The sequence below is a fragment of the Miniopterus schreibersii genome (genome assembly GCF_964146895.1).
Source record: "Miniopterus schreibersii genome assembly, chromosome: 18".
Lineage (NCBI taxonomy): Eukaryota > Metazoa > Chordata > Mammalia > Chiroptera > Miniopteridae > Miniopterus > Miniopterus schreibersii.
Genome location: NC_138121.1, coordinates 7,444,351 through 7,460,199, shown reverse-complemented (window position 1 = coordinate 7,460,199; position 15,849 = coordinate 7,444,351). Strand labels below are relative to the sequence as shown.

Sequence of the window (15,849 nt, the reverse complement as noted above, 5' to 3'; positions counted from 1 at the left end):
TTGTACCATCTAGGTGTGTGTAAGGCACTCTGATGTTCCCACATCAACACAATTCCAAACATCGCATTTCCCAGAACGTATCTTAGAGTTAGGTGGTGCATGACTGTACTTCGGATTCCTAAATGCACTCTTGACTCCTAAATACACTTACCAAAACACCCCCTGGTGATGTGTCCATTAGCCTGGCACTCCTGTGGCTTGTGACCGTGATTCCTAGGGACTCACACCTGAGCCCTTGTCACTTCCATGGCCACTGCTCTTGGAGCCCTGTGTGCTGTACCTGTCTCCCAGAGGCTTACTGAGTTTCCTAGCCTCCTGGTGCCCATCAGCCTGACACTTCTGTGCCTATCCTTATGACTCCTGGGTGCCTTCCCACATGTTGGCCCTTCATAAACCCATAGTCATGCCCTGCGCTGAACTCCCGCCACCTCTATTTCCAATGCTTTGGCTCCCAGATGCTCCCAAATGTCCTATGCCCACTGCTACTGCGCTCCCTGGTTGCCAGTCCCCCAAGCCCCTCTGGGCACCCTCACCCTAAGGCCAGGCCATCATGGCAGACAAATTCATGCATCATTCCCACTGACTGCAGGTATGGGCTGGAGGGGGCAGACCCAGGCCTGGATGGGCCAGCGGTAGGAAGGCATGTGGCTGAGTCAGTCCTTGAAACAGACTGTTCAGGAATGCAGACCACCCACCGGCCTGTCCCTGCCTTGCCAGATCCAGCCTTCCTCCAGGTGCCTGGCGCAGCCCCAGACCTGGGGGGAGGGTGTGGGGCTGTGCAGAGTCCAAGACTGGGCTTGTCTCTGGGAGTGCCTCTCAGTGTCTCTATCTCTTTTTGATTCTTGTTTCATCTCTCAGTGTCTTCTTCCCTTTCATTCTCTGTGTTTCTCTGTCTCTGTTCATCTTTCTCTCTCTGTCCATCTCTGTTTTACTCTCAGTGTCTGTCTCTGTTCATGTCTGTTTTCTATCTCTTGCTCTCTCTCTTTTCAATGTTTTCTCTCTTTGCATCTCTCCTCGTTTGTTTTTACCTTAATCTTCCAGTCTGTGCTTCCCTGTCTCCTTGCCTGTGTGTGTGTGTGTCTCTCTGTTGCAGGTTTTCCTACTTGCCAACCTTTCTCTGTCTAGGTGACTGGGAGGGGTTGTGGGGCAGGGCTCGGACTCCACAGGCAGCAGGGGTGTGGTGGGGTGCAGCGAGCGTGCCCTCCCCAGATCCCGCTCTGTCAAGCTCCCTAATGAATCCTTTCTATTAGGGTGTCTTCAAGAGCAGGCCTCTTGTCTTGTCCATTTCTGTACTCCCTGCACCTAAAATAGTGCTCAGCACACAGTGGGCACTCAGTGACTGTTTGTTGAATGAATGCATGACTTTCACCATCCTGATTTCTGTCTCTGTCTCTAACTCAGACTATTTGTCTCAGTCTCTGTCTTTTGCTGAATCCTGTGGCTGTCTCTTTTCCTGCCTGTCTGTGTCTTGCCTTGAGGCATCTGTCTCTCGAGATCCCCTTTTTCTGTTTCTCTCAGATCTGTTTCTCTTCGTCTCTTCCTTCTTAATTTCTCTCTGTTTTAGAATCTCCTTTTCTGCTTTCTCTCTGGGCATCTGTCCCTTTCTCTCAGTGCTTCTCTTCTCCCTCCTCCTCCGGCTCTCTTTCTGTCTCATTCCCAGTCTTTGGTTTTCACGATCCCTTTCTGCTGTCTCTCTCTATCTCTGTCTCATTCTCAGTATCTCTGGTGTTTCTCTTCGTTATCTTTCCATCTTTCTCAGGACCTCTGAGTCTCTCCCTCTTTCCTTGCACCTTTGCATCCATGGCTGGGCCCTGGGGCAGACTCTGGTTGGCTTATGGTGGGAACAGCATGCGGATTAGGGAGAAGATGCCCCATGTGGGGACCCTCTATATGCCTCACCCAGCTGGCCTCATGTTCAGCAGAGCATGTCCCAGCTTCTGGATGGCCTTGGGGAGATGCCATTCAGGGTAGGACCCCTCAGGCCACCACCACCCATGGCTGGGGGCCAGCCCCACTCTGCCTGACCCTGGCTCAATGAAGCCCATTGAGCAAAGCTACTGTCAGCAGGATGTCAGGGAGGCCCCAGGCCTGGGACTGCTGCCCTAGCCCCAAAGGGAGGAATTGTCAGGCAAAGGGATAATCCAAGGAGAAGGGTGAGAAATGGGGGACAGTTTCAGTCTTCCAGTGCCTCACTTCCCCATTCATTGCCCTTCCTCTCTGTCTTTCTCTGGTCATTCGTGTCTCTCCTTGTCTCTGTCTTCTGTCATCTTTGCCTCTCCACCTCTCAGCCTGCGCATGTCTGTGCTTTCCGCTGTGTCTCTGCCTTGTGAGATTGAGAGGAGCAGTGTTGGAGCCAGATGCTCTGCGGTCCAATCCCAGCTCTGCCCATTCCTGGCTGTGTTATCTTGGGTAAGTCACTTCCTCTCTGAGCCTCAGTTTGCTCATCTGTAAAAATGTATAGTATTGCTTTGCTTCATAGGGGGATTTAAATGAGGACTTTAGAACTGTGTGTGACTAGGAAGTGCTGTGTGTTAGTAATGGTTACTTCTCAGTCTGTGTCTGTTTATATCTCTCCATCTCTCACTTTCTCCCTGCCTACATTTCCATCTTTTGTACAGCACCTGGCATCTCTTGCAGACCTGTTCGGTACCTTTCTGGGTGCTGTCCCTTTCTCTGCCTTGGTTTCTCTGCCTCTCTGTCTTCAGGCCCTCGTGGCCTATATATTACAGCCTATCTCGGGGTAACAATTTCTCTCAGTTTCTAGCTGCCTCAAGAATGAGGGTGGAACTAGTCACAGGTGTCTTCTCTCCCTGCAGCCAGACCGCCCTTCTCCCTATCCTAGGGGACTCTCCTCCCTTTAATTCAGCCACAGCAGGTTTGAATGTATTATACATTTACTACGAAATGATACAAAAGCCCAAAAGGGCGCGAATAGAGCGAGTTCTTTTGGTGAGACAAGGCACGCACCTCCCCTTCCGCAGGTCTTTCTCTGCCTCTGGGGCGCAGCCCCGGAGGGATGGGCATGTGGCAGGCACAAAGGGGGGGAAACGAGAGGGGTGGGGGCACAGTGGACGGAGAGGAGGGACGGAACAGCGTCTAGGGCCGGGCGCCACCGCCCACAGGCGAATCTGGAAGGGCCCGGGGGCTGCGGGAGCAGCCCCGCAGGGCCCGGGTGAGGCCGCGGAAGGGCTCCCAGCGCTCCCACCGGGTACCTGGGCACGGTCAGCATCAGGCGAGGGGCTGGGTGGGGAAGCGATGACATGAGATGGGGTGAGGGGCTCCAGCTCCAAATTCCCAAAGGAAAACATATGAGGATAACGGTCGGGGACACCACAGACCCGCCCATCTGAAAATCTGGGAAAATGCTTTAAGTAAATCCTGGGCCTGCCTGATACAAATGCAACTTCTTGGGTTCGAATCCTGGCTCTGCCGTAACTGGTTCTGTGATCTTGGGCACGCCACAGTTCCTGGGTGTTTAAAATGGGGGTGATAATAGTGCCTCAATAGGTTGTTGTGAATGGTGAATGCAGATTGGCAGCGAGCAGAAATGCTGATGTAGGTCCTATGTGTGCCATGCACTACTCTAAGCATGTACAGCTATGAATTTATTCCTCATAACTCCAAGAGGCAGGCCTTGTTATGATCTCCATATTATAAACGTGGAAATTGAGGCACAGAGGTGAAGTGACATATCCACGGCCACATACCTTGGAGAGAAAGGAGCTGGGGTCTGGCTGCAAAGCCCAGCTCTTCACCACCACTCTGAGCCAGCGCCTGGCCTCAGAGGCAGCGCCTGGCACACAGTATGCAATATGCTAAGTTACCTGTTAGTATCTCCCCCCACTTATTTTTCTTTCTAATACTGAGTTACACAGGAAAGATTTTTTTCAGCAGGGTGAAGACGGAAGCAGAGGAAACTAGAACCACCTCACCTGTGCCACCCACTGGAGAGACGGAAGTGAGCACCTCCAAGTTAAGTTACTCTTCTGCCTCCAACCTCCCTCCACAAGGATTTCAGTCATTAACTGCCTGTAAGAGCAGAGCTGGGAGGGGAGAGCGGATGTCTCTGCACATCCAAAGCTGAGGATGGGTGGGATGAAGTGAGAAGGTTTGGAGGACTGGGCATCGTAGGTGGGAACGAGGGGTCCGAAAGACTGACTCTTGTCCCCACCTCTCTCACCAGCTGAGAAGGGCATGAAGGCAGGGCTTTTCTTTAAGGACTGATTGGCATCCAGAAAATGCTCAGGGTTGAGTTCCTGGGGCGTCAGGAACTGGCTGGGTTCTCAGTGACTGTGTTAAGGATGGTGATGACGTCGGTGCCCTGTGTGTGGGGGGGGCAGAATCAGTGGTGCAGAGGGCTGGGAGGCTACACAATGAGGATTTCCACTCTGCAGGGCTGGGGGTCCTGGGAACTTGATAAGGAGGGGGGAGGTGCAGCATAGGACTCCATCAGGAGCCCAGGAAATGTGTTTGCGTGTCTGGGGTTTCCCGTGATGGATGCTGGAAACTGTGTTGTTAGGGCTTGAAGTAGGGATGTAGAATACCTGCTTCGTGGGGACAGGTTTGGGGTTTCTGGGGAGGAAGGGAATTGAACTGGTGACCTTTTGGTGCATGGGATGACACTCCAAACAACTGAGCCACCCAGCCAGGGCAACACACACATATTTTAAATGTATTTAAATATTTTGCATTTCTCAATAAAGCCTTATTCATTTTGTTATTCATTTTTCATGTTTCATTATGTCCTTATCAATGTCCCTTTATTATTTGCCATGAATTTATGGCAACATTGCCTTACAGCCAATTAATTATGTGGCAGAAACATTTGCAGCAAAAATGCTTGTGGCAAAGATGCTTGCAGTGACAGTACCTGGAAACGCCCCCAGGTCAGTTCACCGTTCCCATGAGGGCTGGGGTGTGTGTGTGTGTGTGTGTGTGTGTGTGTGTGTGCTTGTAGATCCTGGAGAATTTGACACCCTTGGTCCCAGGCACTTGGTGAGAGAGAGGTGGGGCGCCTTCTTGTTAAAGTCCCAGAAAAGCTGCTTATGGCAAGTCCTGGCAGAGGTGTGAAGGCTTAATTAAGGGATTAGGTAGCTCTGGTTTCCCTTGGCATCTACCCCTATGCTGGATGCAGGTTTAAATAATGTTTTTCTCACTCTCTTTTGCTCTCCTCATCTCTCTTTGACTTTATTATCTGACAGGCTTTATCCACTTGGGGGCAGGAGAGTCACTGAAGTCTGAGGCTTGCCTTGTCTGTGGTAAATTATTCCACAGTCATCCCTTGGTATCTGAGGGGAATTGGTTCCAGAACCCCCCTCAATACCAAAATCTGAGGAGACTCAAGTCCTTTAGTTGGCCCTCTGTATCCCTAGGTTCCACAACCAACAGCAGTTGGTTGAATCCATGGATACAGAACCTATGGATACGGAGGAATGACTGTATTTTCAAAATGTTTTCTTCCCTCGCACTGGTCGTTCTCTTAGGACAAGATTACACTCCCCCCTCCCCAACTGGCACACTTGGTCATGTAACTTGCTTTGGCTACGACTCCTGTTGTATGTACAGGTGTCACCGTTCCAGGAACTGCTCCCTCCTTCAGGGACAGGGATCCAGGGGAACCTCACTGTGGCTAGTTTACAGGTGTTTCCCATCCCTCATTGGATTTCCCTCAACTTTGTAAACAGTCCTCTCATTAAACTCTCAGTTATCCTATTTGTGTCTGACTTACCTTTCCTGCTGGGATCCTGCATTCCACTGTAAGGATGTACCACCGTTTATTAGTCAGCCATCTAATGATGAACACTGCAGTTACTTCCAGCCTTTCACTATTAAACAGAGCTGCAACAAATAAGCTTGCTCATAGGTAATTTTGCGCAGTTGAGTACACCTCAGGATAAATCATTTGCTGTGAATTGCTGAGTCAAATGATACATTCCCTTTTAATTTTGGCTGCTATTGTCAAGCCACACTCAAAGGTTGTGCCAACTCACAGCCTCCACCCTCAGCAGTGAATGAGAGTGATGATTGCTCCTTAGGACTAAGCCCACAGTGCTGAAAGGTTTAGATAACTGGGGTGGAGGCTACTAAGAAGAGTTCTCACAATAGGGACACCAGATTTCTGGCTAATGAGAATAGGGGGATATCCCGAATAATTAATTAAATAGATGAGGTATGTGTATTTATTCCGAATATTGAAATCTCTGGTCGTAGTGGTTAAGAGAAATTGTTGAAGGTTCATATTAGAACATTTTTTATTTTTAAGGCATTTTTTATTCTATGTATAGTGACTGTCATATTTCAAGTCTTTGTTCCTGAGAGTGTGCCCTGAGATAAAAAAGGTTGAAAATTGCTGGTCTAGCCTACTACACACCTAGGCTCTATGGCACAGTCTACTTACTGCTCCTAGGCTACAACCCTGTACAGCATGTTACTGTACAAAATACCACGAGTTTAAATCAAACACCAAAGAAATTGATGCAACCAAGAGATGCAATAAACACAAGATGTATGAGGCTTCTGCCAGCGTAACACAACATACTGTGCTACCATAAAAGATGTAAAACATCATATCCCTATTTGGCCTGTGCGGATGATGATAATTCTTGGGGGAAAAACTGGATTATTATAAACTTAATAAAGCAGTGACTTCAATTCTGCTGTGTTTTGGATGTGGTATTTTAGTAAAGCAAATTAACACAGCTTCTGGCAACTGAGATGAAACTACAGCGGACTTGGCAAATACTTTTTTTCTCCGTACCAATTTTCAGACCTATGCCAACTTTTTTATTTCAGAGAAAGGAAGGGAGGGGGAGAGAGAGAGAGAGAAACATCCATGATGAGAGAGTCATTGATCGGCTGCCTTCTGCGTGCCCCTTACTGGGGATTGAGCCTGCAACCCAGGCATGTGCCCTGAGTGGGAGTCGAACCGTGATCTCCTGGTTCATGGGTCAACATTTAACCACTGAGCCATGCCAGCCGGGCACCTATGCCAACTTTTAAACTTTTGTATAATGCGGTCCACAGAGATCTTGATCATCTTGACTTTCTAGAGAACATCACACTGCTCTTCTATATTGACTTGTGTTGACTGGACCTGATAGGTGGGAAGTATCCAGGCCAAGAGAAATGATCCATGGCCACGTTAAGGAGGTCCCCGAACCCACAGTCCTGTCTCTAAATGCCAATTAGTTAGTGGAATTTTCAACGTAGGTCAGCCAAATCTATAACAGCCTCCCCATAGGACTCAACAATGCAGCACAAGGCAGCACAGCTCCGACCGACGTCAGTGTACACAGTGGGGGAGGCTGGCTTGCGTGCCAGCCTGAGCCTGTGTTCTAAGTCAGTGCTTAGCGAGGGTTAGGTTACCTGGGCAAGGATCAGAACTTAATTGACCCACCCACCAGCCAGGCGCCTAGAATACCAAATACCACCCTGGCAAGGATGAGAAAGGGGAATGCCCTTCGGGGGAACGTGGGGCGCTGCATGACGCCACGTGCTGTCCGGGTGCGGTCTGTTGCAGGGTATCCTGACCGCCAGCATGTGGTTGTTTACTCAGCTCTGGAGTCATTGATCTGAGCCACCTAACCAAGGGGTAGAAGCAGAGTGGGGAGCTGATGAGGCAAGAGGAAAGTTAGGCCAGAGAAACAGGGTATTTGAAACATGGTGACTCAGAAAACCCTGGAGAAGCCCCCCCCCCCCCAGCATCTAGAGCTAGGATTTTCATGTGTATCCATACAAATTCAAGACAGCACACCACTAGGACCTAACTGTGATGGCTGGATGGGGTGTGATAGAGAAATAAATAACAGGAATTTGGGAAAAGAATAAGCCATAAAGGAAGAACACAGGCAGATGCAAACAGCCACAGTCCCTGAGGTGTGGCTGAAAGACAGAGGAAGGGGCTAAGCATGGACCAGAGACTGAGCACAGTCAGATGGAGGTATATGGACACAGCCGAGGGATACACGGAGTGAGGCCAGCCAAAGGCCAATTCTGGGAGAGGGTGGGACAATTAAGAGAGATCTCCTGGAGATAATTGGGTAGGGGATACTCAGGTTATGGGTTAACCTGTGTTCCCAAAGAGCTCACATGTTGAAGTCTTACCCCCCCCCCCCCCCCAGTGCTTCACAATGCTAAAATTCTGAGTATCAAGAGCTCCAAGCATCAGTGTTTCAAACACTCTTGAGTCCTCAGGTTCTGAGAATCTGAGATTCCGAGATGATGAATTGTGGGACTCTGCGGTTCCCAGATTCAGCAGTTTGTTACGCCACAATTCTAAGATTCCTCCAGTCGCGGTTTCTGGAAGCCTCTTTAAGTGACGTATACATGGAAGGATGAGGTTTGGTTCTGACACTGGGTTGTTAAAAAGAGTGCTTGTGGCCCTGGTTAGAGCATCATCTGATATGCCAAGGCTGTGAGCTTGATCCCCCATCAGGGCACACGCAAGAAACAACCAATGGTGCTTAAATAAGTGGAACAGCAAATCGATGTTTTTCTCTTGCTCTCCCTCTCTCTCTTTCTACCTTCTCTCTCTAAAATCAATCAATAATAATAAATTTTAAAAGTGTGTTTGTGATAATAAAGGGTGTGACCCTATGGACCCATCCTTCTTCTCCAGTGAGCAGGAAGCAGCCAATTCATGAAACCCAAGCTGTAAAACTTAGATAATGGAAATTGAGAAACTTGACAATCATAGCTTGTTATGATACTTGCAGGGTTCAGAGAACCAGATTTCCCCCTCACTTGATCTTAATCACTGGTCCTTCAAGTGTGGCAAGGTTTTTTTGGGTGGGGAGGGGTCTGTGTAGCATTTAGTTTAAGAAACAGAAATCTAAGGCTGATGTCTGTGAATGCGCAGATTGTGCACTGCTCGAGGATGCCACTTCTGAGAGAACACACACTGACTTATTTGAGAGTAAGCAGGAGATTCTGAGACTCTTAGCTGGGTATTACAGCAGACCCCAGGTCCATCAGAGAGAGCCAAACCTTCAGAAGCTCAGAGCAGATGAGTTCATGCATATACTCAGGAGAACATGCAATCGTATACTTGCATACACACAACACACACACTTGTACATGGCTGCGCCCTGACCAAAGTTCCCCCAGCATTCACTGTTTTTCTCTCACACCCAGTTCTTTAAGAGGTCTGACTCCTGTTCTCCGGTCTCACTCTGATCAGATCCCACCTTATTTGGTGGCGGTGGTGGTGGTGGGGCGATGGATGCCCTGGCATTTGAAGTGTGCATGAAAGGGCAAGAGAATGGGCAAGTGTATGTAGTGAAGCCAGGTCAGCTGCCTGCCGGGAATCTGGAAAAATCCTTGGACAGAACTGTTCATATTGTGTAATAATATACTAAGGTGTCATTTTTTTTACTTGAGGAAGGGGTGCCTTTTAAGAATCTACCCAAAGGACAGTGGGCTAAGAGTAGACATCGCTGCGCGGATCTGTGTTCAAGTCCTTGCTGAGCACTCACTGTGTTCTGTGGGATCTCAGATAGAGACAAACTTTCTGAGCCTCAGCTGTCACCTGTAAAATGGGCATGAACACAGTTCCCGTCGCATAGGTTTGTGAGCATTAAGGGAGGTGAGTGTGTAATGCTTTTAGCATAGAGCTGACAAAGGAGTCCTTGTTCAATAAATAATAGCTATTATTATTATCATAATCGTCATCATTTACAAAATAGTGTAAGGTTTCCCTTCCTCTCACCCAGTTTTGAAGGATCTACCTCTAGAAAGGTAAACACACAGCCCATCTGTTTGGTCTTCCTCTCCCATCCACTTTGCACCTCCCTTTCCTGCACCCCACCCCAGCTTTAGCTCCGCCCCTCCCCGTCGCCCTTCCCAGGACCCGCCCTCCCATTTGCTCCTCCCACTGGCCCCTCTAGTTCAGCGGGGCTGGAAGCTCATGGTGTAGTTTGGTGGGATGGTGGCAAAGCCCACAGCTTTAGGGGACACGTCAATATCCTTGGGTGAATGCGGAGACTTGAAGCGGAAGTTCTGCATGATAGTGGTGACTAAAAGAAAGAGCTCCATTCTAGCCAGGCCTTCTCCGAAACAGTACCGCTTTCCTGGAAAGACAGGGTGGGAAGGGGGGCGGTGAGCTGCCCTCCTGCCGCCTCTTCCCTCTCCAGCTGCATTCTCCCCGGAGGAGGGGATGGAGTGTCGTGGCCTGAAGACTCTCAGAGAAGTCTCTAATCCTCTTTGAGCCTCCGTTTCCCTTGTGCATGGGACGGGGGTGAGCCATAGCAGGGTGTAGCAATGGGAATTTTAGACGACCCTTTCTCCCAAACACACAGATATGGCTGCAGTGCTATCATCTCCTTCCTGGGAATCTGAAGAATTTAAGTGACCTTGAACAAATCTCTGACTCACTCTGGGCCTTGATTTGCCCCGTCTCTGAAATGGGGACAGTCATCCCTTTCCTTTTGCTTGGGCTTAGGTACTTGATAGTTATGGGGGTTGCAGTTGGTTGGCTGCAGGGTAGATCATCAGAGGGACTCCCAAGCTAGAGAACCGTGCTAGGCTACACCCCAGAGAGGGGAGCGGGGATGAAGGAGGCCCCAGTTGGTGTGACTGACTGGTGGCTTGGCAACAGTGGTCTCTTACCGATGGAGAAAGGCACAAAAGCATCATTCTTCTTAAACTGCCCCTTCTCATCTAGGAAATGCTGGGGGTTGAAATCTTTAGGGTTGGAGAAGAACCTGGGGTCTTTTAGCACGGAGCCCAGCATAGGAAACACTTCGGTGCCCTGGTGGGGAGGGCAAAGGGGGTTTGAGAAGGTGGAGGGGGAATGGGTATGCTGAGAGTGCATGGGGTCAGAGGGGAAAGGTGGGTGCGCGAGGTGAGGAGACGTGGGAGGTGGGGGAGGCAGGGTCGTCTCTGAGGGAGGAGCTTTGGGGGATATGACATTTATGTCCCCAAGACAGGGATTTTGGGGAGCATGGGGGTCTGTGTCTCCTGAGGCAGAAGGTTTGGGGTACATGCAGTTCATGTCTCTTAAGGCAGGATGTTTGGGGGACATGAGAGTTGTATCCCTGAGACAGGAAGTCTTGAGACGGGAAATCTGGGGAAATAGGGTTCATATGCCCTGAGGCAAGGGGTCTTGGGGAGATAGGGGGTTCAGGTGTCTCTGAGTGGGAAGGTTGAAGGGACATGTGACTGGGGAGTCTGTGATTGAGGGAGTGGGACAGGGCCTGGGAAGCTTCTAAAGGGGATGGGGTGCTCGGTCACAGGGAGTAGGTTGGAGGCCCCTCTGGGCTGGGCAAGGGCAGCACCTTAGGGAGGAGGAAGTTCCGGAACTCAGTGTCCTTGGTGACTCTGCGGGCCAAGCCCATGGGAATAATGTCTCCGACTCTTTGGATCTCGTGGATCACTGCTTCTGTGTAGGGCATCTTGGCCCGGTCTTCGAACTTGGGCTGACGGTTTTTACCAATCACCCGGTTAATCTCCTCATGGACCTTGGCTGTGGGATAAGGGGGAATATATTTAAGTATCTAGGGGTCTCAGGGCAGGAATGATAGTCTAAATATGTACAACTGGATGGGTCTACAACATGCATGACATCCATGTAGATCATTCGAAACAGGTTGGCCAGAATCATTGTTGGCGCAGGGTGCTGTTAACCTGGTTGTGCCAAATTCGTGGGGGAAGCTGCGAGGGAGGAGTCTGGAGGGGCAGGTAGTGGGCACTTGGTGGGCTCAGCACAGGACCTATTTACCAATCAGTTCAGGTATTTTCAATATTTTAACAGCGAATGAAACTCGCTGGTGCCTATTTGCTGAATATCATCACCTAGCCTCTGGATAGCAGGGTGTGTCTGAGGGTCCAGGCACTTGAGAGAGGTGGGGACATGGCAGCGGGCTCAGGGGAATTTTGAGGCTCTGTGGCCCTCACTTCCCTTCCCCCCTCCGGCCTTACCCTCCACATCTGGGTGCTTCATGAGCAGCAGGAAGCCATAACGCAGGGTTGTGCTGACTGTCTCTGTGCCCGCAAAGAAAAGGTTCAGTGTGGTCATCACCAGGTTCTTCATGTGGAACTCTGTGTTGGGGTTCTCCTGTTCCTGTGGGAGGACGGCTTCAGGCCAAGCCCACTCCCCCGCGCTCCCCCACGCTCCCGGGGCCCTGCTGGGCTTTGTCCTTTGGACCCACCTCTTATAGATCCAGACCAAGGGTGGAAAGGGGGCCCCTAGTTCTGCCAGGCCTTTTCCCAGGCTGCTGGCTCTGCCCCAAATGCTCTTCTCACACTCTTTACCCAGCTGGCTATCTGTCTTTTAATTATCAGCTTAGATGTCGCTTCTTAATTGTAGAAATACTTAGAAATGAAGGGATAGAGACAGTGAGTGGGAAAAAGAGACAGAGAGACCATGACAGGATGCATCAGAGAGCTAAAGAGAGCTGGTGTGAGTGTTAAACAGGCGAATACCATCAAGTTGTTAAAATAGTGCCTGGTGCACGGTAGTGCCCAGATGTGGTTGTCATTATGATTTGCACACACAAGCCCTGCCCATGGGCGAGGGCTCAGTGGAGAGAAGCGGTGGTTAATCATAACTGGGATTGTGAGGATTATGATGGGGGGTGATCTGTCCCTCCCCGCCCCGGCCTGGGGCCCTCTGCGGGGCTGCGGGCCTCTCTGCACTGGCTGCGGGCGCGGACCTTCTGCATGCGGATGAGGAAGGAATCAATGAAGTCCCGTGGGGATTTGGGATCCAGCGTGCGTTGGTTCTGCTCCACCTTCTCAGCAATAAAGTCCTCCAGCCCCTGGAGATCCTTAAATGCCTGTTGCTGTGGCCCTGGCAGGTGTTTCATCACCGAGGAGAACATCTCATAGAGCTGAGGTGGGGGGAGCAGGGAGAGGAAGGACAGCTGTTGGTGGACATCACCTGATGGGAGTGGGACCTGTCCCAGGGCAAGGGACGCACTGGTTTAAAGGCGCCTGTTTAGGTGTTTGGGTATTTAGATGGGGCTGGATGGAAACAGATGTCTGAGTTTTCATGTGAGGTAAGCATGAGGGCCCCTGCCCAAGGATTTAGGTGAGATGGCCTGGGACACATCCAGGTTCGTTCCCTCCCTCCCTCCCTCCCTCTCTCCCCCCCTTTCCTTTCTTGTTTTGTAAGGGGAGTATTAGTTGAGACATCCAGGTATTGGAGACTGGGTATTAGACACCTGTCCCGGGTTCTCACTTGTTCAGTTGTCCAAGTGAGAAGGCTGATTTTGAGGGGACCCTGTCTAGAGGAGGACAGGAGTTTGGGACACCTGTCCCCGTGTGGGGGAGCCCTTGGCTGGCTGTGATAGGGCCACAGTAGAGCCAGGTGGGGACCAGTTACCTGCCCCATAGATGTAGCTGTGAACTGGAAGCTTCCCAGCATCATGCGCAGCAGTGAGAGGAACTGCTTGTCCTCATAGTCGAAGCGGTCCCCAAAGACGATGGAGCTGATGATGTTGGAGACACTGCGGCTCAGGAAGAAGGTGGGGTCTATGAAGGCACCTGGGAGGTGTAGGCGAGAGAAGGGATTTGGGGGAGATTCAACTTGGCGGTCTGATGCCAGTTTGATAATTCGAGCAAAGCCTCCCCCGAACCTAGGTCCCTTCCCAGGCCAGAACCCTCGGTGCGGGTCCGTGGAGGGGACCCTGGGCTGCCAGGCTCACCGTGCGTGTCCCGCAAGGCCTGGAGGAGGAAGCCCGCCTCCTCCTGGATGCGCTCCTCGATGCTGCGCTTGCCCATGCCGAAGTCCCGCAGCGTGGTGATGGAGAAGCGCCGGAGCTGCCTGGCCCGCTCCCCGTTGCTGAAAACCACACCTGGGAGGGGGCGCAGGAGTGGGGAGGGGGGTCAGCGGGAGGTGGGCAGAGAGAGAAAGAGAAAGGACGCTCCCAGTCAGAGAAATCCGGGAAGGGACAGAGGCCAGGTTGGAAGAAAATCAGAAGGGACGGGGCAACACGCTGCACAGAGAAACAGAGACGGAGACTCACCTGAAGAGAGGGAGAGATGGAGGAGAGGAGGGGGAGTGAGACCTGGGGACATCTGGGAGGTGGAAGTAAAAATTGAGAAGGATTTTAAAAGAGCTGGAGAGGAGAGAGAAATATATACGGAGAAATGGCGAGCGTCTGGAGAGATGAGGGGCTTTGCCAGGGGATGGAGGCATGGGGACTGAAGCTGAAATAATGTGGGATCCTAAGACTAAGGACAAAGAGAGGCCGGGAAGGGGCACAGAAGCTGAGGAGGAAAAGACGGAAAGACACATGGAGACAGAGGGCCAGGCCTGCAAGGCAGACATCCCCGGAGCCTCTCAGATAAGGGGAGGAAGGGCCACCTAGTGAGAGAGAACCGGCAGGCGGGCAGGGGGACTGGGAGGCCGGCAGAGAAGCAGGAGGCGCAGAAACACTAAGACAAGCCCGAGAGGTGCAGCGAGGAGCCGGAGGGGGCCAGAGGGGCCAGAGGGGCCAGAGGAAGGGCTCTGCCCCAGCCCAAGAGGGCAGGCGAGCTGGGAGAACGCTGGGGAAACGGCTGTCGGGTCTGCCTGACCACGTCCCTTGCCCAGAGCCCCTCACCATAGCCTTTGAAGAGCCAGTCAAAGGTGGCCTGCGAGCCTCGCCCACTGAACTCCTCGGCCTGGTCCACCAGCGCCTCCTTCACAGCGTCGTATCCACACAGCACCACGACCCGCCGCGGGCCCAGGTGGATGGTGAACACCGGCCCGTAGCGCTCGCTCATCTGATGGAGAGGCACGGGGGTGGTGAGAGGGAGCGGCCTCAGCTCCCATCGGGCCCTGGACCCAGTCCTCACAGGCTGGGGTACATTTTGCCCAGGTTCTGACAGCCAAGAGACTGGACATCCCAAGATCTGGTCTTTCCCGGCTAGGACCCTGATGCTAAAACTTCAAAGCTCCCCCTTCCTGCCCCTGCTGGTGTGGCTTGGTTGGTTGAACGTGGTCCAATCCCCCCAGAGGTCGCATGTTTGATTCCCCGTCAGGGTATTTTACGTGCCTGGGTTTTTCTCTCATCTGTTTCTCTCTCTTCCCCTTCCTCTCTCTCTGGAATCAATAAAAACATATTTTAAAAAACACACAAAACTCCCCTTTCCTAAGATTTCGGTCCAATCGATGCCAATTCCCTGCCACAAAGTCCCAGAGAGACTGGGCAGTGCCCATAGCCCCACTCTACCACCCATTTCCCTGCCCCACGACACCTTCATGAGGGAGTTGTACATCTGCTCTGTGTTCAGCTGCAGGTAGTTTCCGATGAAGGGCAATGCAACGGGTCCGGGAGGCAGCTTTCCCCAGAGCTTCCTTTGCTGCCAGACAGACATCAAGACCATTACAGTCAGGCAGGCCAGCAAAGCTGCCAGAAGCAGCCCGGAGGCCAGCATGATGGCACTGAGAGCAGTTACATGGCGATGCCTGGCATGGGTTGCTTTTATACTCCCTGGGAGAGAGGGGTCACCTTTGGTCCTGATTATGTAACAGTCTCTTTTCATCTGCTGACTACACCCCTGTCATGCTCCCGGGCAGCTTGGGGTATAAGCCAGCAATGGAGGAGGCAGGGACTCCAGGGCAGATTAACAGGGAGTGGGCAGGAGCCTGAATTTGTGGCCTCTCCCGAGGAGCCAGCCAAGGGCTGTGGACTTGGCACAGTAGACAAATTTTAGAACTGAAGATTCTGGAATATTTGCATGTATGAGCTTGGGATTTGGGGACTCAGAGTGAGAGGGAACCCCAAAATTGTGAACTTGGGGGTCTCAGGAGAGAAAAATTAAAGACTTAAGGGTATTGGAATGAGACAGGATGCATGGCTGTGAATTTGGGGGTCTTTTGCTGAGGAGGGATGTAGGTTTAAAGGTCTCAGGATGGGAGATGTC

The 15,849-nt window shown here is 51.5% G+C and overlaps 1 protein-coding gene across 1 annotated transcript; it reads right to left on the bottom strand.

Moving 5' to 3' along the window:
• Positions 1 to 9,375: 9,375 nt before the first annotated feature.
• Positions 9,376 to 15,479, bottom strand: LOC308548119 (cytochrome P450 2A13). Its single transcript, XM_081119152.1, has 9 exons — positions 15,181 to 15,479; positions 14,544 to 14,706; positions 13,644 to 13,793; positions 13,322 to 13,482; positions 12,651 to 12,827; positions 11,917 to 12,058; positions 11,274 to 11,461; positions 10,606 to 10,747; positions 9,376 to 10,067 (listed from the first exon to the last, which is right to left on the bottom strand). Exons 1-9 carry the CDS (start codon positions 15,466 to 15,468, stop codon positions 9,886 to 9,888), a joined length of 1,593 nt encoding a protein of 530 aa, XP_080975278.1. The 5' UTR covers positions 15,469 to 15,479; the 3' UTR covers positions 9,376 to 9,885.
• Positions 15,480 to 15,849: the final 370 nt, after the last annotated feature.